General features: G+C 37.3%; 1 protein-coding gene across 3 annotated transcripts; it reads left to right on the top strand.

Moving 5' to 3' along the window:
* The first annotated feature begins 509 nt into the window (after nt 1–509).
* Nucleotides 510–16760, top strand: LOC103322777 (protein NO VEIN). 3 transcript variants are annotated; one of them, XM_016791943.2, is made up of 13 exons: nt 510–1177; nt 1907–2244; nt 3022–3697; nt 4453–4557; nt 5354–5549; nt 5820–7567; nt 8091–8303; nt 8601–10865; nt 12053–12162; nt 13394–13796; nt 13877–14191; nt 14384–14641; nt 15017–16760. In XM_016791943.2, exons 1-13 carry the CDS (start codon nt 707–709, stop codon nt 16136–16138), a joined length of 8220 nt encoding a protein of 2739 aa, XP_016647429.2. In that variant the 5' UTR covers nt 510–706; the 3' UTR covers nt 16139–16760. The 3 variants fall into 3 exon arrangements, with proteins under 3 accessions (XP_016647429.2, XP_088903293.1, XP_088903294.1); XM_089047167.1 differs by having other exon boundaries at nt 12050–12162; XM_089047168.1 differs by having other exon boundaries at nt 1041–1177; nt 1945–2244; nt 12050–12162.
* The last annotated feature ends 294 nt before the right edge of the window (nt 16761–17054 follow it).

Below are 17054 nucleotides of genomic sequence, written 5' to 3'. Positions count from 1 at the left end.
TTTCTTTGATTGTATAAGGGGAAATTTCACAACTCAAAACCCTTGAACATAAAAGCTCGTCTGAAACTCTCTCCATTTTATATTAGGGCTCAAAATTCAACCATCCCAATTTTTGAAAAATCCTAAACCTAAATGGCCAATTTCAAGTCATAATATGAAATGAGGGGAGTTTTAGACGAGCTTTTATGCTTAAAGGTTTTGGGTTGATGAAATTACCCTTTCTCTGTACTAACTTGTTCTTGAATTGCTACAAATACAAAACTACAAAGTCAAAATTGAAGAAATTGAAACTACAGAGTTTAAAGTGATTGAAGTGTCAAACTATATGGATCACAAGTGACGTTTAATGTTTTATATTCTTATAAAAAAATAATGAATTTTTTAGATAATTATTTTGTTGAAGAAAACAAAAACAAAAACAAAAACTTCGGGAGCCAGCCTACGTTAACCGACGAGTTGTAGCCCTGAGATACATTGGCGTTATATAATGACGTTTTTTTTCAAAAAGAACCGAGGAAGCCAAGTAAGCATACACTGAAAGAACAGAGCTTTAACCTAATTACAGAAAAAACACAAAACATCCATTGAAACAAAGCTCCTGGGGACGTAGATGCTTCTGGGTGCAAACCCTGCAAACTCCCTCCAACAATAGACAAAACTCAGTACAGCCGGCTTTTTCCTTCTCTCACCCTGTTCCTTCCTCACCATGTACGGACGCCCTTCTAGCTCCTCCGGCGGCGCATGGGGTCAGCCGCCGCAGCAACCTCAAGGCACTAATTTCTATCTCCAAAACCCCATCAATTCGTCGTATATTTATCCTTCAAACACCCCCTTTATACCCCACAATGCCCACAACTCCTACCAAAATTTCCCTCCTAATAATTTCCCAATCCAAACCCCTAAGTTCCCTGGCCAAAACCCTGGATTTAATCCTCCTCCACAGCAGTTTTCAAACCCGGAAGGGTTTCGGCCTCCGAACTCGAGAGACATGCTCGAGAGAATCGACCGCGCCGTGGGGAAGGCTCGCGATGAACATGCCGCTGTTGGAGAGAACGTCTCGGCCTGGAAGGTCTCGCAGTCTGCGCTTCTGATGCTCAAGGTTGATTGCTGGAGCTCGCTGGGGTTTCAAATGCAGCAAGTGCCGACTTTGCACCGCCTCATGCTCACTGAAGGGAAGGTAATGGCGCCATCTCTGCCTTTTTTTACTCTCTTCTTTTTGCTTTTAAAAATCAAGTTTCGTAATGCTTTGTTTGGTTGCTAAGAAAGTGTGGGAAAAGAATTGTAATTGATATAAGAAGAGAACCTTCATTTATAATAAAATACACTTGGTTTAAAACACTTCGTTTTGGGAAAAAACATACTTGATTGTTTAACAAACGTTCTTTTTTATTATTTATATATATGAAAAGGGAATTGATGATGATTATAAGAGATGCGAGCTGATCTTATGGCATCATTAACACTGCATATTATACACAAATGGTCCCCGTCTTCAGCTGTATGCTTACATGCATAGATATGTATAAGCAAGCGCAAGCATGGCATGAAGTAACTTCCCCCGCTGGGGTGGGGGGATTTAAGAAGTTATATTTCTGATTTGGGCGAGAGCAACTAAGGGCTTGACCCTTTTGTAATGATTGTGCAAATCCAGGAGGTTATGTATCACCTATCATTAGTTGCCTAGGCTCTAGGGTCACTATACTTATCAGCTGTTGTCTCACTCATTTCAGTATAAGATTCCATTTTGTAAAGTAACAGAAACAAGCACAAGGAACATGCAATTATTTATTTTCTCTTCTTTTTTCAACCAAATGAAACATGAGATAAAATGTTGAAATTTATGTATTTTATCTTATGAGGTTTGTGTTTCTTTATTTATATTTACTTATTTTCTATTGGAATTTAGATAAATGCATTTATCCATTGTTTTGTTGGGGCTCGAAGAATTACTTCATTGTATGATTTGGAAGTAGCAATCTGCAAGAATGAGGGAATTGAGCAGTTTGAAGAGCTGGGATTGGGCCCTTTGTTGCGACATCCACTTGTTATGCATTATTTCTCAGTGAAGTCTGATACAACTGAAGTATTTAAGATAACAAGTGGGGAGATGATATCTCTACTTTCTGAGTTCATGGATACTTGTGAAAATAAAGATATTAGGGTTGAAGAATATTTAGATTTCATTGTTAAGAAGCGATCAGTTGCAAGCAAGGAAGCACTTGGAATACGAATTCACAGCATGGGGTATGTCACATTTTTGCTTCTACTTTTTGGTTTAAAAAAAACTATTTTGTAGATAGCTCAATACTGAACTTAGAACTATATTGGCAAAGGAGACCTCTTTTTATAGTACTTAGTGTGCATAAATTTGATGTCATATTTACTTATTTATAAAGTTTTTCATGCAGTAAAAGTCATTCTAATGTCCATAAAGAGCATGTGGAAGTCAAAATTTCATACATTATGGATGTTGAGTTACAAGGATCATGCCTGTGCTCATGTTGAGTTACAGGGATCTTTAATGCATGCTTTTGCTGATGTACTTGCTTCTTTGAAAAACATTTGATGATGCAGAAGCTATTACATGCACAGTTTTGGGTCTTGTTGATTATTTCTCGGTCCTAATTTTAAATGCTCCCTGTTCACATCGTTCTTGATGAATGGCGCCCCCCCCCCCTCTCTCTCCTCCTCCTCCTCCTCCTCCTCTTAAGTTTTCAATTAAGTTCAGTCCAACATGATATATAATTAAACAACCCAATCTCAAACATTATATACTGATTGTGTTCTGCTTCATTCCGAACCTTTATGAGCTAGGTGGTATGGTGTGGCTTGATTTCACCTCTGTGTGTGTGGGCATATCAATGTTAATTTATCACCAAGTAAATTTTGCAGTCATGACTTAAGTTTTCTAAGGGGTCAATCCAGTGTCATATCATGTGTTCAAGTCATCTCATTTGTCCTTTTTCAGTTATATAATGTAAATTTTAATGACATTGATTGGAGCAAACTTTATGATAACAGGATGCATATTTCAGCCATCCGGAAAGCCAGGAATCTAGAAATTTCCATTCTAAAGAAATCGGAGAATGCATTTCAGCCAAATTCAGATAAAAAGGATAGGAAGTTTCCACTTTTATCTGCAGAGAAAAAGGCGTTAGACAAACGTTTCAGCACTATTTCTCAGCGCGTTGAATCGTTTTCCCCCATACATAAGGATTTTTGTGGCAAGCACATTAGATTTGATCCTTCAAGCTCAGAGGATGAAGGTAGGGATGATTATTTATCTGAAGAGAATGATGAAAATAATGACCATTTAACAGGCAGTCAGGTTAACTTCTCATCACAGTCTGTTAAAAGTTCTGACCGAGTGAGTAGTTGTCCTTACCCGTCCGTAATAGAAGAGAGGAGAAGGCTTGGGTTGAGCCAGCTTTCTCCAGCTAGTGGCAGCCAAAAGCACAATGATAGTAGCGGGTCAGTTAAAAAGAAAAGAAAATCTGAAAACTTAAACAGTGCAATCTCCATGCCCCACAAACTGCGTAAGAGAGATAAGGTACAAGATGCCCTTCCAATGGAAAATGGCAGGGAAACCAATGAGGTTAGCAATTTGCATGAAAATAATCTTTCAATTGACAATAATGATTTGAGGATGTTCATTACAACCTGGAAGGAGGCATGTCTGGAGTACACTGTGGATGAGGTATGTTCATGCTCTTCTGATGCTATGTAAACAACTGATTATATGGACGAAACACCTCTCAGTAGTTGGTATCTATTTATGTAATGAATTTTAGTTTGCTACATATTTGCATTGTTCTTCAGAATATTTAATGAATTTCTACTGATTTTAATGTATAATGACTTTACCAAATTCTCTAAGTTTCAAATATTTGAAGAAATATTGTGATTTGGAATGCACCTCATTTTCTGACTTGAAGTCCTGATATTTTTTATGATTGATATTTATAGCGAATTGCATTATGGGGAAGGTTAGTGATATAAAGGAAATCTTTTTGGGGAAAGAATTGGAGGCACTTGCTGATGTTTCTCATGTCCAATGGGTGTTGACAAGATTAAGAAATACATGTAGAATAAGTCTTTCATTTAGATTATGTGTTACCTTGCTAAATTTTCTTGTATAGTTGCACCATGTTGTTTCATTATTTATTTCTTTGTGGTTTTATCCTAAGCCTTAGTATGAGTGCTATAAATTATTCAGTATGATATGAAGTTGTAGCCAAGATGGGACTGACATGAGGTCGTTCTGGTACTATGGTGATAATGGCTGAAGAGGTTCATAATTTTATATATTGAAATGCAAGGCTTAGAATAGTCGATGTGGGATTTTATATTCTCAACAATTTGATTAATGTTTTAACAATTTTGCTGATGTTGTTTTCTCTTTATTTATTCTAAAAATATGGGGTTTCAGAAAATATCTTCCGATTCTTGTAGGTACTTGATAGGATGCTGCAGTTTAATAATACTAAAGCTCAGAAGAGAAAGAAAATCAAGTCAATGTTTTCTTTGTATCCATTAATTGGATTACTAAATGTTGCTGTAAGTTATTGTGGTCTGCTGAATTATTATTATTTTTTGTTTTACATGTAGTATTTTATTTTTGTGCAGATTTTGTTTATCATTCCATTCCTGAAGAAATTAAAGTATGCAGATGAATATATGTTTATGTTATATTTGTGTGTTTTGGTGTTTTAACTCTCGTTATAGATGCACTGACTGGGTAATGTTGTTTGGCTATTGTCTTTGTTGTCCAATGGACTGCTCATCCTTGCTTGTTGTAGTTCCTTTGCTTTTTCTTGATAAAAAGTGTGTTTCTTATAATATAAATGTGTGTGTATTTATGTATGCAAAAAGCAAAAGTCAATCTTAATATATGCTTATGCTTTCAGTTTTGGTTTTCCTGTCATGGATTGAATACATTTAATTACCTTAAATCCTTTAAGGTAAGTTTCAGCTAAGCCTTTATATTTAAAAGAAAAGGTGCTACCTGAGACTAGAGAAAGGATACAAGAAAAGAACATAACGTAGTTAATAATGGTTTAAATAAATGCTTATAGATGTCATATTATAGGCCATGTATATCATGTTGAAATCATTTTTATGTTGTTTTTATCAACATTTCACCTCTATAATATGTACTGCTTGTCTGTAAACGTATGTCTCTTTGACAATTTTCAACAAAATTACTTAACCCTGGTACTCAACTTGTCTTCTGTTTGTTTGAATTCTCCACAATATTGCTAAGTTTAATATTTCATTGAACCAGGGCAATCCTTTATTGTGATGCAATAATAGCTGATCACTCGTACTGAAGTTGTTACTTCCATTGTTGCAGGTCTCATCTATCAAATGTGGAATGTGGGATAGCATGTATGACACATTCCAAACCATTGGTCAAAATGAATTAACTGACAGTATTACTGATAACTGTCCCGAATATGTGAACATAGATGTTGAACCAAGTACTAAAGATGAGCCAAGAATTAAGGATCCACCAGTCATCAATGAACATATTGTTGAGCACATTCAGAGTAAGTAATGTTGCTATTGTATTTTTTTTTTCTTTAAACAGAATTATGGCATGTTTACTTACCTGGATTGAGTATAGGAATAATTTTGATTCCTGAACTACCCAGCATTTACTAACATATGGTTATTAGAATTATTTTAATGCCCGACTTCTGATGCGTTTACTAACACCTACGGAATAAAAAATCATGTGGGTTCCAGACCCTTTTTTTTTAATATTTGCTCTAATGGAACTTATATGCCTTATGGGGCTTTGTAATTAAATTTCACAGGTGTTTCTGTTGAGGACATAATCAGGAAAGTTATCGTGTATTTTGAGAGTGATCAAGGAAAACATAACAATGGTCAATCACTTCCAGAGAAGATGTTTATCTTCTTGAGGAAGCTATGCAATTGCGAGGTTTGGTTGGTGAAAGAATTTTGTGTAAAGGAATTTAAATCCCTCGGTTATGGGGAGTTTTTGATGTTCTTAGAAAAATATGCTGGTCTACTGCCACATGAGCTGTGCAAGTTCCTGACTGGTGACTTGAGTGGAAAGTGTCCTTTTGAGGTTTGCATGCTCCAGCACCATTTGGTTGTTTTAGTATCTCAAGCTTTAAATAGTTTATGGGAAGATGAAAAAGTTACCAAACAAAATATATTGTTGCTGCTTAGGAAGCAGTTCCCTTTGGTTTGTTTCAAAACTATCGAAAATGGTTCAGTGGAAGATTTCTTAAGCATAGTGGGAAAACATAAAAATGCTGCGAGTTCGAAATGTGTTCTATTTTCAATGGCACTGTGTGGAACGAGTTATGCTATGGAGTCATCATTACACATTGAGAATGTCCTATGGAAAAGAACTTCGGTCAATACTGACAGTGGCCAGAAAGCAAAGTCCCATGAATCTGTTACATCCAAGGATGCAATTGAAGTTTTACTTACAGTACCAGTGATGTCAGATTTAAATTTATGGTCGCATTGGGACCTATTGTTTGCTCCCTCTCTTGGCCCTCTTGTACCATGGCTATTGAATGAAGTCAACACAGATGAACTGTTGTGTTTGGTGACAAAAGGTGGAAAAGTGATTCGGTTAGATCATTCAGCTACCGTGGATTCATTCTTGGAATCTGCACTTCAAGGATCCTCTTTTCAAACAGCAGTGAAAATGTTATCTCTGTTTTCACTAGTTGGGGGAGAAAAACATGTCCCTGTGTCGCTTTTGAAAATTCATATAAAACATGCATTTGAAGTAATTCAGAAGAATTATCTAGACGATATAGAACTACAAGACAATAAGAATTCCATTGATTATGGAAAAGCACTATCTGGACAAAAAATGGTGGGTGAAGTTGCTACTGGTAAATTCTGTAGTAAATTACACAAGGACTTGAGCAAGATGAATATTGCAACAACTGTTATATCAAGATTTTTCCTTGAATGTCTTGGGTATCTACCTGCAGAATTTCGTTATTTTGCTGCTGATGTATTGCTTTCTGGGATGCAGTCTGTTGTTAAACATGCTGCTTCAGCTGTTCTGAATGAATGCAGCCAGTCAGAGCAGCGTCTGATGCTTCATGAAGTTGGGTTGTCTCTTGGTGTAGTGGAGTGGATTAATGATTACTATGCATTTTGTTCCAGTGATGCTACTGGCTTGTTCATATCAGGGGCTTCATGTTTTAATGCTATTAGGTATGAAACAGGGTCTAGCTCAAAGAATATGCAAGATGTGTCAGATAAGTTTTCCGTTAGGGCAGATGAGCAGAAAGGCGGATGTACTGATATTTGTTTGAAGATTGGTGGGGCAGAAGCCTCTGATGCTAGTATTGGCAGTGGTTACACGCAACATCCTACTGAGCTTAATGAACATGAAGATGCAGCCCAGGTAATTGAGTCAATCAGGAGAGATGAATTTGGTCTTGATTCGGGCCTATCAAGTGTTGAAAGTATCATGTTAAAGAAGCAGCATGCTCGCTTAGGGAGAGCTCTTCATTGTCTTTCACAGGAATTGTATTCACAGGATTCACATTTTCTTCTTGAGCTGGTAAGGGTGCTCTCTTTTGTGTCTTTCATTGTGCTTAGTGCAGTCATCTCCTCAAGGCCTTTTATTTTCCTTGTTGCTAAATTGTACCAATAGTCCCTGAAATATTCCCCAATTCACATGTTGATAGAGAGAGAACCATATATAGGTGTAGCCCCACACTACACCCAACAAACTAAGAAATAAATGGGGAATGAGGATTGGATGTTTTGAACCTAGGACCTCTTACGAATAAATGCAAGGATTTGAGTTCTCAATGTGGGATATACTCTCATCTATATATATATTAATGAAAAGTTGAAAATTTTATTTCACAAGAGAAGCTGTACAGTAAAGTTATTGTATTTGTCCTTCCAACAATATATTGCCAATTATTATAATTTCAATTTGGATTTGGATGATCTTTATACGTTTGATGCTATAATTGAGTTTGAAGTTGAAAACAAGCCTTTGATAAGTATGTGATGTTTTATTTCAATTTTATACATCCGTCTTTGTGTATATTTATTCTTCTTTATTGCCCCAGGTTCAAAATGCTGATGATAATACCTACCCAACAAATGTAGAACCAACTCTAACATTCATTCTTCAAGAGTCAGGTATTATTGTTTTAAATAATGAGCGAGGCTTCTCTTCCCGGAACATTAGAGCACTTTGTGATGTTGGAAGTTCAACCAAGAAAGGATCTAATGCTGGATATATAGGGCAGAAGGGCATTGGTTTCAAATCAGTTTTTCGGGTAGGTCGCGAAAACACTGCAGTTATCACTCTCTCTGTCTCTCCTCTTCTCCCTCCATCTTGTCAAACCGTATTTATTATTTCTTGATTGTTTGCTGCATTAAGTGAATTACCTTGTACAGTCATACTATCATTCAAAATCAGGCCTTGTTACACGGGTCTTTGGTTTAAAGGTTTCGTTGCTGCTGTGAATTGTTTGTTGTAGCTGGAATGAAACCTCATCTTTATTTTGCTGTCCAAGGATTCATTCCCTCCATTGATAACATGCTTTCATTAATATGTTCACATTGTTCTGCAGGTCACAGATGCTCCAGAAATTCATTCCAATGGGTTTCACATCAAGTTTGATATAAGTGAGGGTCAGATTGGTTTTGTTTTGCCAACAGTTGTACCTCCCTGCGATGTTGACTTGTTTAGTAGGCTTACTTCTAGTGACCATGATCAATCAGATAATAACTGCTGGAACACTTGCGTTGTTCTTCCTTTCAGATCAAAAATATCAGATGGAACTGTCATGAAAAGCATTATAAATATGTTTTCAGATCTTCATCCATCTTTATTACTCTTTCTGCACCGCCTCCAGTGTATCAAGTTTAGAAACTTGCTTGATGATTCACTTACTGTCATGAGAAAAGAAATTTTGGGAGATGGTATTGTTAAAGTTTCACATGGGAAAGAGAAAATGACATGGTTTGTAGTATCTCAGAACTTGCAAGCAGATTTTATTCGCAGTGATGTACAAACAACAGAAATTTCAATTGCATTTACATTGAAGGAATCAGACAACGGTGATTATGATCCAGATCTTGTCCAGCAGCCTGTTTTTGCATTTCTTCCTCTTAGAACATATGGACTGAAATTTATTCTTCAGGGTGATTTTGTCCTTCCTTCATCTAGAGAGGAAGTGGATGGAGATAGTCCCTGGAACCAGTGGCTGTTGTCAGAATTTCCTGGTTTATTTGTCAATGCAGAGAGATCTTTTTGTGCTCTTCCGTGCTTTAAAGAGAATCCCGGGAGAGCTGTGACAGCTTATATGTCCTTTGTTCCCCTTGTAGGTGAAGTGCATGGTTTCTTTTCTTCTCTTCCACGGTTGATTGTTTCTAGATTACGTATGACAAATTGCTTACTTCTGGAAGGAGGAAATAATGAATGGGTTCCTCCTTGCAAGGTCCTAAGAGGTTGGAATGAACATGCTCATTCGCTTCTTCCTGACAGTTTACTACGAGAGCATCTTGATCTTGGATTCTTGGATAGAAATATAGTTCTGCCAGATCCACTTTCAAATTCATTAGGTATTGTGGAGTATGGACCCAAAGTTCTGCTTCAAGTTATGGTATCTTTATGTCATACACAAAATGGTCTCAAATCAATGGGGTTGGGTTGGCTGGCCTCTTGGCTAAGTGAACTTTATGCCATGTCATTCAATTCTTCTGTGGAATCTTCTTTTGATCCGAGAATAGAAATGGAGCTTATAGAAAACCTTCGAAAAATTCCTTTCATTCCTCTTTCAGATGGTACATATGGTGCAGTAGACGAAGGCCCAATTTGGTTACATTTTGATGCCTTAAGCAATGGCCTTGAGGCTCAGGATGGACTTGAGTCTTTCCCTAATTTATATGCGAAACTTCGGATCGTAAGTCCTGCCCTCATTTCTGTAGTGTCTGCAGATATGTCATCCATGGATGTGACAGTTGACAAACTCACATGTATGCTCTGTAGAATTGGTGTCCAGAGGTTGTCTGCACACGAAATTGTCAAGGTACACATCTTGCCAGCTATGACTGATGACAGAATTACAGATTGGGATAAGAATTTGGTGATTGAATATCTCTGCTTTGTAATGTTCCATATACAGTCGAGCTGCTCTGATTGCAATGTTGAAAGGGAATACATAATCTCAGAAATACGAGATAAAGCTTACATATCAACAAATTATGGCTTTAAGCGGCCTTCTGAGGTATCAATTCATTTCAGTAAAGAATTTGGAAATCCTGTGGACATAAAGAAGTTGATTAATATGGTGGATATAAAGTGGCATGAGGTTGACATCTCCTATTTGGGACATCCAGTCACAAAACCACTCCCATGTGAACTGAAGAAGTGGAGGGAATTTTTCCAGCAAATTGGGATAATGGATTTTGTCAAAGTAGTGCAAGTTGAGAAGGGAATTGCTGATATTTCTGATGTACTAGTTAAGAATGTGATTTGGGATAAGGACTTAATTTCCCTTCAATCAAATGTCACAGATTGGGAGTCCCCTGAATTGGTCAACTTATTATCTCTATTGGCCAGAGATGGAAACAAAAAAGGTTGTGAATATCTCTTAGAGATTCTTGATACTTTATGGGATGATTGCTATGGTGAAAAAACTACATGTTATTGTGCTTCTAAATCTGAAGCAGACAGAAGGCCCTTCAAATCTTCATTTATAAGTAGCATCTGTGATGTGGAATGGGTGGTATCAACGATGGATGATGTACTGCACTATCCTAAAGATTTATATCACGATTGTGATGCAGTGCGCTTGATTCTGGGGGCATCTGCTCCATTTGCTATCCCAAAGGTTAGTTTGATATTACTACATATGAAATTAGCTTCCCTTTTTTCTTTTATTACTGAATTTATTATTTAGCCAATATTTCCTTTATCAGATTGAGACTTTATCTACTAGAATGCAAATGTGAATTTGAACCAAATGCAGTCAGTAAGGCTATTGTGTTTTTTCCCCTCCCTTTCGTAATAGATCTAAGGTTCTGTATTCATCCCTAAAAGTTATGTGCAAAGAAATTCATCGTTGTTGAGATCGCAAAAGATCCTTCATAGTATCCACAACGCCCAGATAATTGTTAACCAGCAAAAGAAATTCATTGCCTGACCCACGCCACTCCTCCCAAGTGAACAACCTCGTGCAAATTTGTAATATCAAAGAATAAGGAAAAAAGGAATTTGATAAGGACACTCACTGTCACCTTTGCACAGAGCTTATATAAGCTCTTTAACCTCAACACAACACCACCATCTTCGTCATCAAAGCCAAGTGCCAAGTGAAGCACAATTGTTTGGTATTTTACCACCAAACAATTATTGCATATTTGATGCTAATGTGTTGAACAAACTCCAAGTCTCATAGAACACAAGAGGCATATGCACCCATAGCTTATTTATTCCAAAACTTAGGTTATGGCACCATCCGTGGGAAGCAGTTGCTATGGCCAAGGTTTGGAGTCCATGGTGGTTATTTGGTTCTTCATGTGTTCTAATGTCTGTCATCTTATGGCTAATATTGAGAGTATGGCTCATATTGGATCGTACTAGCAAAAGGCTGTCTTTCACTAGTAGAAGTTTTGTGATATTGTGTGATAATTTGATTTCTGACTGTTCTTCCTCTTTCTTCTTCCTATTCTTACATCTTTCTTTTTCTCTCTTAACTTTTCTGCGTGCACTTTGTTGAATTTAAAGTCAGGTCAGTCAGGTCTAGAATGGTACCAAAAAAAAAAAAAAAATGTCAGGTCTAAATTCCACTGCTTTGTAGCAATCCCTACCATTTCTCCATCATGAAATGAGTGCTGCACCTCAAAATTATTTTGCAGCTCTTGCCTTTAAAAGGCCTACTGTTTGATTGTTTCTATGTTATATGAGACAAATATACTTTAGATATGGTAATTACAATTTCAGCTGTTTAAAATCTTAAATCTTCTTTAAAGATTCTGCTTAATCTGTTGTGCTACAAATTTTTATTTTCTGAAGCAGGTTAGAAGTGAGAAGTTTGTACTTGATATTGGGTTTAAGACAACAGTTTCCCTTGACGATGTTCTGGAGATCTTGAAGCTATGGAGACGTGAGAACCCATTCAGTGCCAGGTATGTGTATGATTATGATTTTTCCCTCATAATGTTTGACCTCATTTATTTGGGAGTGATATCATTAGTTTCTGTTTGTACATTGGATATCTTTTGCTAATTATTGTGGTCCAGCAATATTATGAATACTAATAGACAAGAAATAAAGTTCTTGAACCAAAAGCAGTGGTTCTATAATACCATTTGCCTTTTCGGGCATTAGATCCACGTGATTGGAAGGTACTTTTAAGCAATGTTCTCATCAGGGGAAAAATATAAGCCTTAATGTAAAATAAGAACCCTTGCAAAGATTTCTAAGAACTATTGGTCATGGTGACGGTTAGAGTGCTTATCAAATTCCTTTGTTCCTTATTCTTTGATGTCACAAATTTGCGCCAGGTTGTTCACTTGGTTGAAGTGGTGTAGGTTCGGCCATGCATTTCTTTTGCTGGTTAAGGATTATTTGGGTGTTACGGATACTATCAAGGATCTTTCGCAATCTGTATGTAGTCTAGGTTTCACTTGGGTTTGTTTGGATAGAAGGAAATAACAGAACCATTGATGATAACGTGGAGGACGTGATTATCTATGAGAAGTAATTAGGGCCTTAGCATCTTTATGGTCGTCACTGTCCAAGCATCTTCATATACTTCTCTCTTTTACCCAAAAAAAAAAAAAATTTATTTCCCGTAAAATTCCCAAAAGTGCTATCTGCATATTTGGTGCTTAAGGTGCATTATTATCTTTTCTTAGACTCAAATAAGCTAAGGTTACTTGGTGAATGTAAGATCAAATTCTTTATGAAGCCATGTCAATGGCTAATATTTCAGATGTTCTGCGTGATCTCTTGGTCAATTTTTTCTATCTTAACCAAGGTTGCATTAATACTGCCACTTGTTTTATGATGTCTTTACTAAGATGCTTTTCATAAGGTTTCCTCTCGAAAGCGCCTTTTATCCTATACATTTGAATATTAAATTATTGAAAATTATCCTACTTCCTTTCAAATCATTCTGTCCAAATTCACTTGTAACTTTTTGAGATTGAAAAAGGTCGCCTGCAACCAAAACTATTATTATTTTCCATCGTTCACAGAATTTTTTAATTATTAGAAGTGTATCTTCTGATACCTTGGGTTTGCATTATCTGTTACACCATATGAAATGCTTATGCACATTTATTCTTCTATTTGTTTAATTTTGCATGATGCCACACATTTTAAATGCTAGTCTTTTTTTTTCCTTTCTTGCAGCCTAGCACAAATGTTCAAATTTTACACATTAATCTGGAATGAAATGGCTGCTTCAAAGGAGAAAATTGCAGAGGCTTTCCATTCAGGACCTTCTATATTCGTTCCACACGCATCTAGCTTCAGGCACGAGGATGTGGTATCTGGTACATTGTTGTCCCCTGAAGAAGTGTACTGGCATGACTCCACTTCCTTTGTAGACCAAATCAGGGAGATTCATCGTCAGTGCAGCTCAACAGGTGTTACTCATGGCCCCTTGAATAAGACGCTTTGCAATTTCTACCCAGGCCTTCATGACTTCTTTGTTGACGGCTGTGGAGTACATGAAACCCCTCCTCTCCGGAGCTACCTTCAGATATTGCTGCATTTATCAAATGTTGCTTTGCCTTCACAAGCAGCTAATGCAGTAAGTAATCAAGTTTAGATTAATATTACAATTAGCACAAGCTGCTCGCGGACCTAATTGTTCGGTGTTCCTTGTCTCAGGTTTTTCAAGTTTTCCTGAAGTGGACTGATGGACTAAAATCAGGATTGAGTGCTGAAGATGTTGTTTACTTGAAAGATTCACTTACAAAGATTGAGTGTACGGTGCTTCCTACTGTACAGGATAAGTGGGTTTCTGTACATCCTTCCTTTGGTCTTGTGTGCTGGTGTGATAATAAGAAATTAAGCAAGCAGTTTAAGCACTTGGACTGCATTGATTTTCTGTACTTCGGTGAACTGAGCAAGGATGATGAAGAGATGCTATGTACAAAAGTGTCCATCCTCATGCACGCTTTAGGGATTCCTGCTCTTTCAGAGGTAAGATATCTCTCTATGTGCGCACGCACACACATGTGGGTAATGCAAGTAATCTTTAAATTTTCTATGCATTATTATGAGAAATGACATTGAGCAATGCATTATATTACAAAATTCAGGATACGTATGTTGTCCATCAAGGTGAACCAACCTCTACACCTGGATTCCTCTTACTTGCTCATTTATATGCAGGTTGTAACTCGTGAGGCAATATATTACGGTATGGAAGACTCTAGCTTTAAAGCTGCATTGCTGGATTGGGCTCTTCCATACGCACAGCGCTACTTACATGGTGTACACCCAGATAAATATTCTCAACTCAAGCAGTCTGAATTTGATATCCTGAATCGCCTGCAAGTAGTAGTTGTTGAAAAGCTGTTCTACCGGAATGTTATAAAGAGTACTGGAAATGAATCCAAGAAGCGAGTTAAATGTAGTTCTCTTCTGACGGTATGTTGCTTCATCCTTCATTGAATGTGCATTCCTGATCATGTGTATTTTAAAATGGTTTTACTTCAAACTGATTTCGAAGATCGCTGGAACCACAGTGTATTTGCTTTCTGCTAGAATACTAAGAATTAGTATTTGAAGCATATCATGCTGGTTACGTGGTATGCATCGCCATACTTTGCTCTGGTAAAGAATAAAGCAAATAATATGTTTTCCAGGAGAGTTTCTCTTTTATTCAAATTCTGTTATCAAATTTCTAACGGTTTCATGATTCTGGAAGATATTTCCCCAATTATGTACAGTACTTGGTGTGATGAAGACATGCAAATTTTATCTCTCTTTAATACCCTTATTCCTTTTATCTTATAAATGCAGGGTAGCATTTTGTATACAACACAAGAGTCAGATTCTCACGCATTATTTATGGAGCTTTCTCGTTTGTTTTTTAATGGAAATCCTGAACTACACTTGGCAAATTTCCTTCATATGATCACAACCATGGCAGAGTCAGGTTCAACTGAGGAGCAGACAGAGTTTTTCATCTTAAATAGCCAAAACGTGCCAAAGCTTCCTGATGGAGAATCTGTTTGGTGCCTTTCTTCTGTGCATTCATTGATAGAAAGTGATAAATCACTTGAAACAAGTTTCAATTCACCAGAAGTAGATGAGCAAAGCAGCTGGAAATCCAAAAGTAAAGCACGGAACTGGCCTCCTGTTGATTGGAAAATTGCACCAGGGTTTGGGTATGCGCGTGCCAATGGTTTTAAGACACAGGCAGTTTCACAGCCTTGCACCGCCTTACAAAATAAAGGGGGGGATGATTCTGAAGGCATCAGCAGGCAAACAGATGATTTAACACCTATTTCAGTTGACACTAATTGGACCATTGAAGGTTGTTTGGCAACATCTGCGGCTTTTGTTTTGCCAGACTCCAATCATCTGCAAGAACATTGTGGTGAGGCTGGCAATGAGGCCGACTTTCCAATGCATATGGAGTGTAATCCTATTAGTTTTGATCTTGTGTCTGACCCATCTGACTTTGGCTCATCTAATTTTAGCAAGAGAGATCAGCTTAGATTTGGTACGCCCAATTCAACACAAGCAAATTTAACTGGGAGGCTAGGTGAGCTTGTTGCTTTTAAATACTTTGTTCAGAAAGCTGGCAAATCAGTTGTGAAGTGGGTCAATGAGCATCACGAAACTGGGCTACCGTATGACATAGTTATAGGGGACAAGGAAAACAGTAAAGAGTTCATTGAAGTTAAAGCAACCAAGTCAGCAAGAAAAGACTGGTTCGAAATATCAATGAGAGAGTTGCAATTTGCAGTTGAGAAAGCTGACGCTTTCAGCATTGCGCATGTCATTCTATTGGGTAATAACGTTGCAAGAGTCTCAGTATACAACAATCTGGCAAAATTGTGCCAGCTTCATAAACTGCGGTTGGCTGTCTTGTTGCCTGAGCAGCAGAGGGAATTTTCCATCGTGTCCCAATCGTAAAAAGCACTTCATGGTGGTCTAAACCTGTTTGAAATCGACTCGGCAAAAATATTATAGCTAAATGCAGCTATGCATTTTGGGAACTATGCTCAACCAGATTTTACACATCAAACTGGTAGGCCAGTCCAGTTAATTTGCAGACGAGTTCTGCTTTTCTGGATGAAACTTAGTGTGCTGGAATTGGACACGATGGAGCTGAGAACGGCATTCTAAGAAACTCCTCGTTCAAATTTTAATATCTATGTGGTGTAGTGACTGTCAGCCAGGATTTGTCATATTTAATCGAAGAATGGGAGTCGCCTCTGTGGTTGTATGTGCAGTGGAAAAAAAATGTCTCATGCAACAATGTGGGATCTGGGTCAACTTTTCAATCAAATGAAATTGTATATTTACAAAACTTACCATCTTTCTCTTGTGTAGAAAAGATGACAGCTTCGACCAAAAAAAAAAGAAGAATAGATAACAGCTATTTTTTAGGTACCGTCAAAGATGTACAGTTTATTTACCACAATGATATAAGAAAGTTTAGAGCTTGGTGGTTGACCGCCCTGTTGTTATTTTGACTGCCAGGCGATGGTTCCTTCAACTGGCTATCTCTTAATGAATATTTTTATTATTTTTATTGACATTTGTCAACATATTGATGGTAGTTCTAACATAGTCGTGTACATAGTTGGCCTGAGCACGGAGGATGTTGGAGGTTGGGTCTAGATGATTGTTGGTTATGGTGGGTATGAGGGGATGCTGTAGGGAGAATAGAGGAAGAGGACATCGAGGCTGGGTATGTCACATGGCAATTTCTTATTGGATCTTAAGGTAGATTCTCTGCGAGAATAAACGTGAAAAGATGTTTTTTTTAACCCTTCACCTGAGCCGGTGACATTTTAACGGAGTTTGAACGGAAATCTCAATTCTA

Source organism: Prunus mume, linkage group LG2, assembly GCF_029339155.1.
Source record: "Prunus mume cultivar Tortuosa linkage group LG2, ASM2933915v1, whole genome shotgun sequence".
NCBI classification, from domain to species: domain Eukaryota; kingdom Viridiplantae; phylum Streptophyta; class Magnoliopsida; order Rosales; family Rosaceae; genus Prunus; species Prunus mume.
Note: the sequence above shows the minus strand (reverse complement) of the source record. Positions and strands in the feature narration are given on the sequence as shown.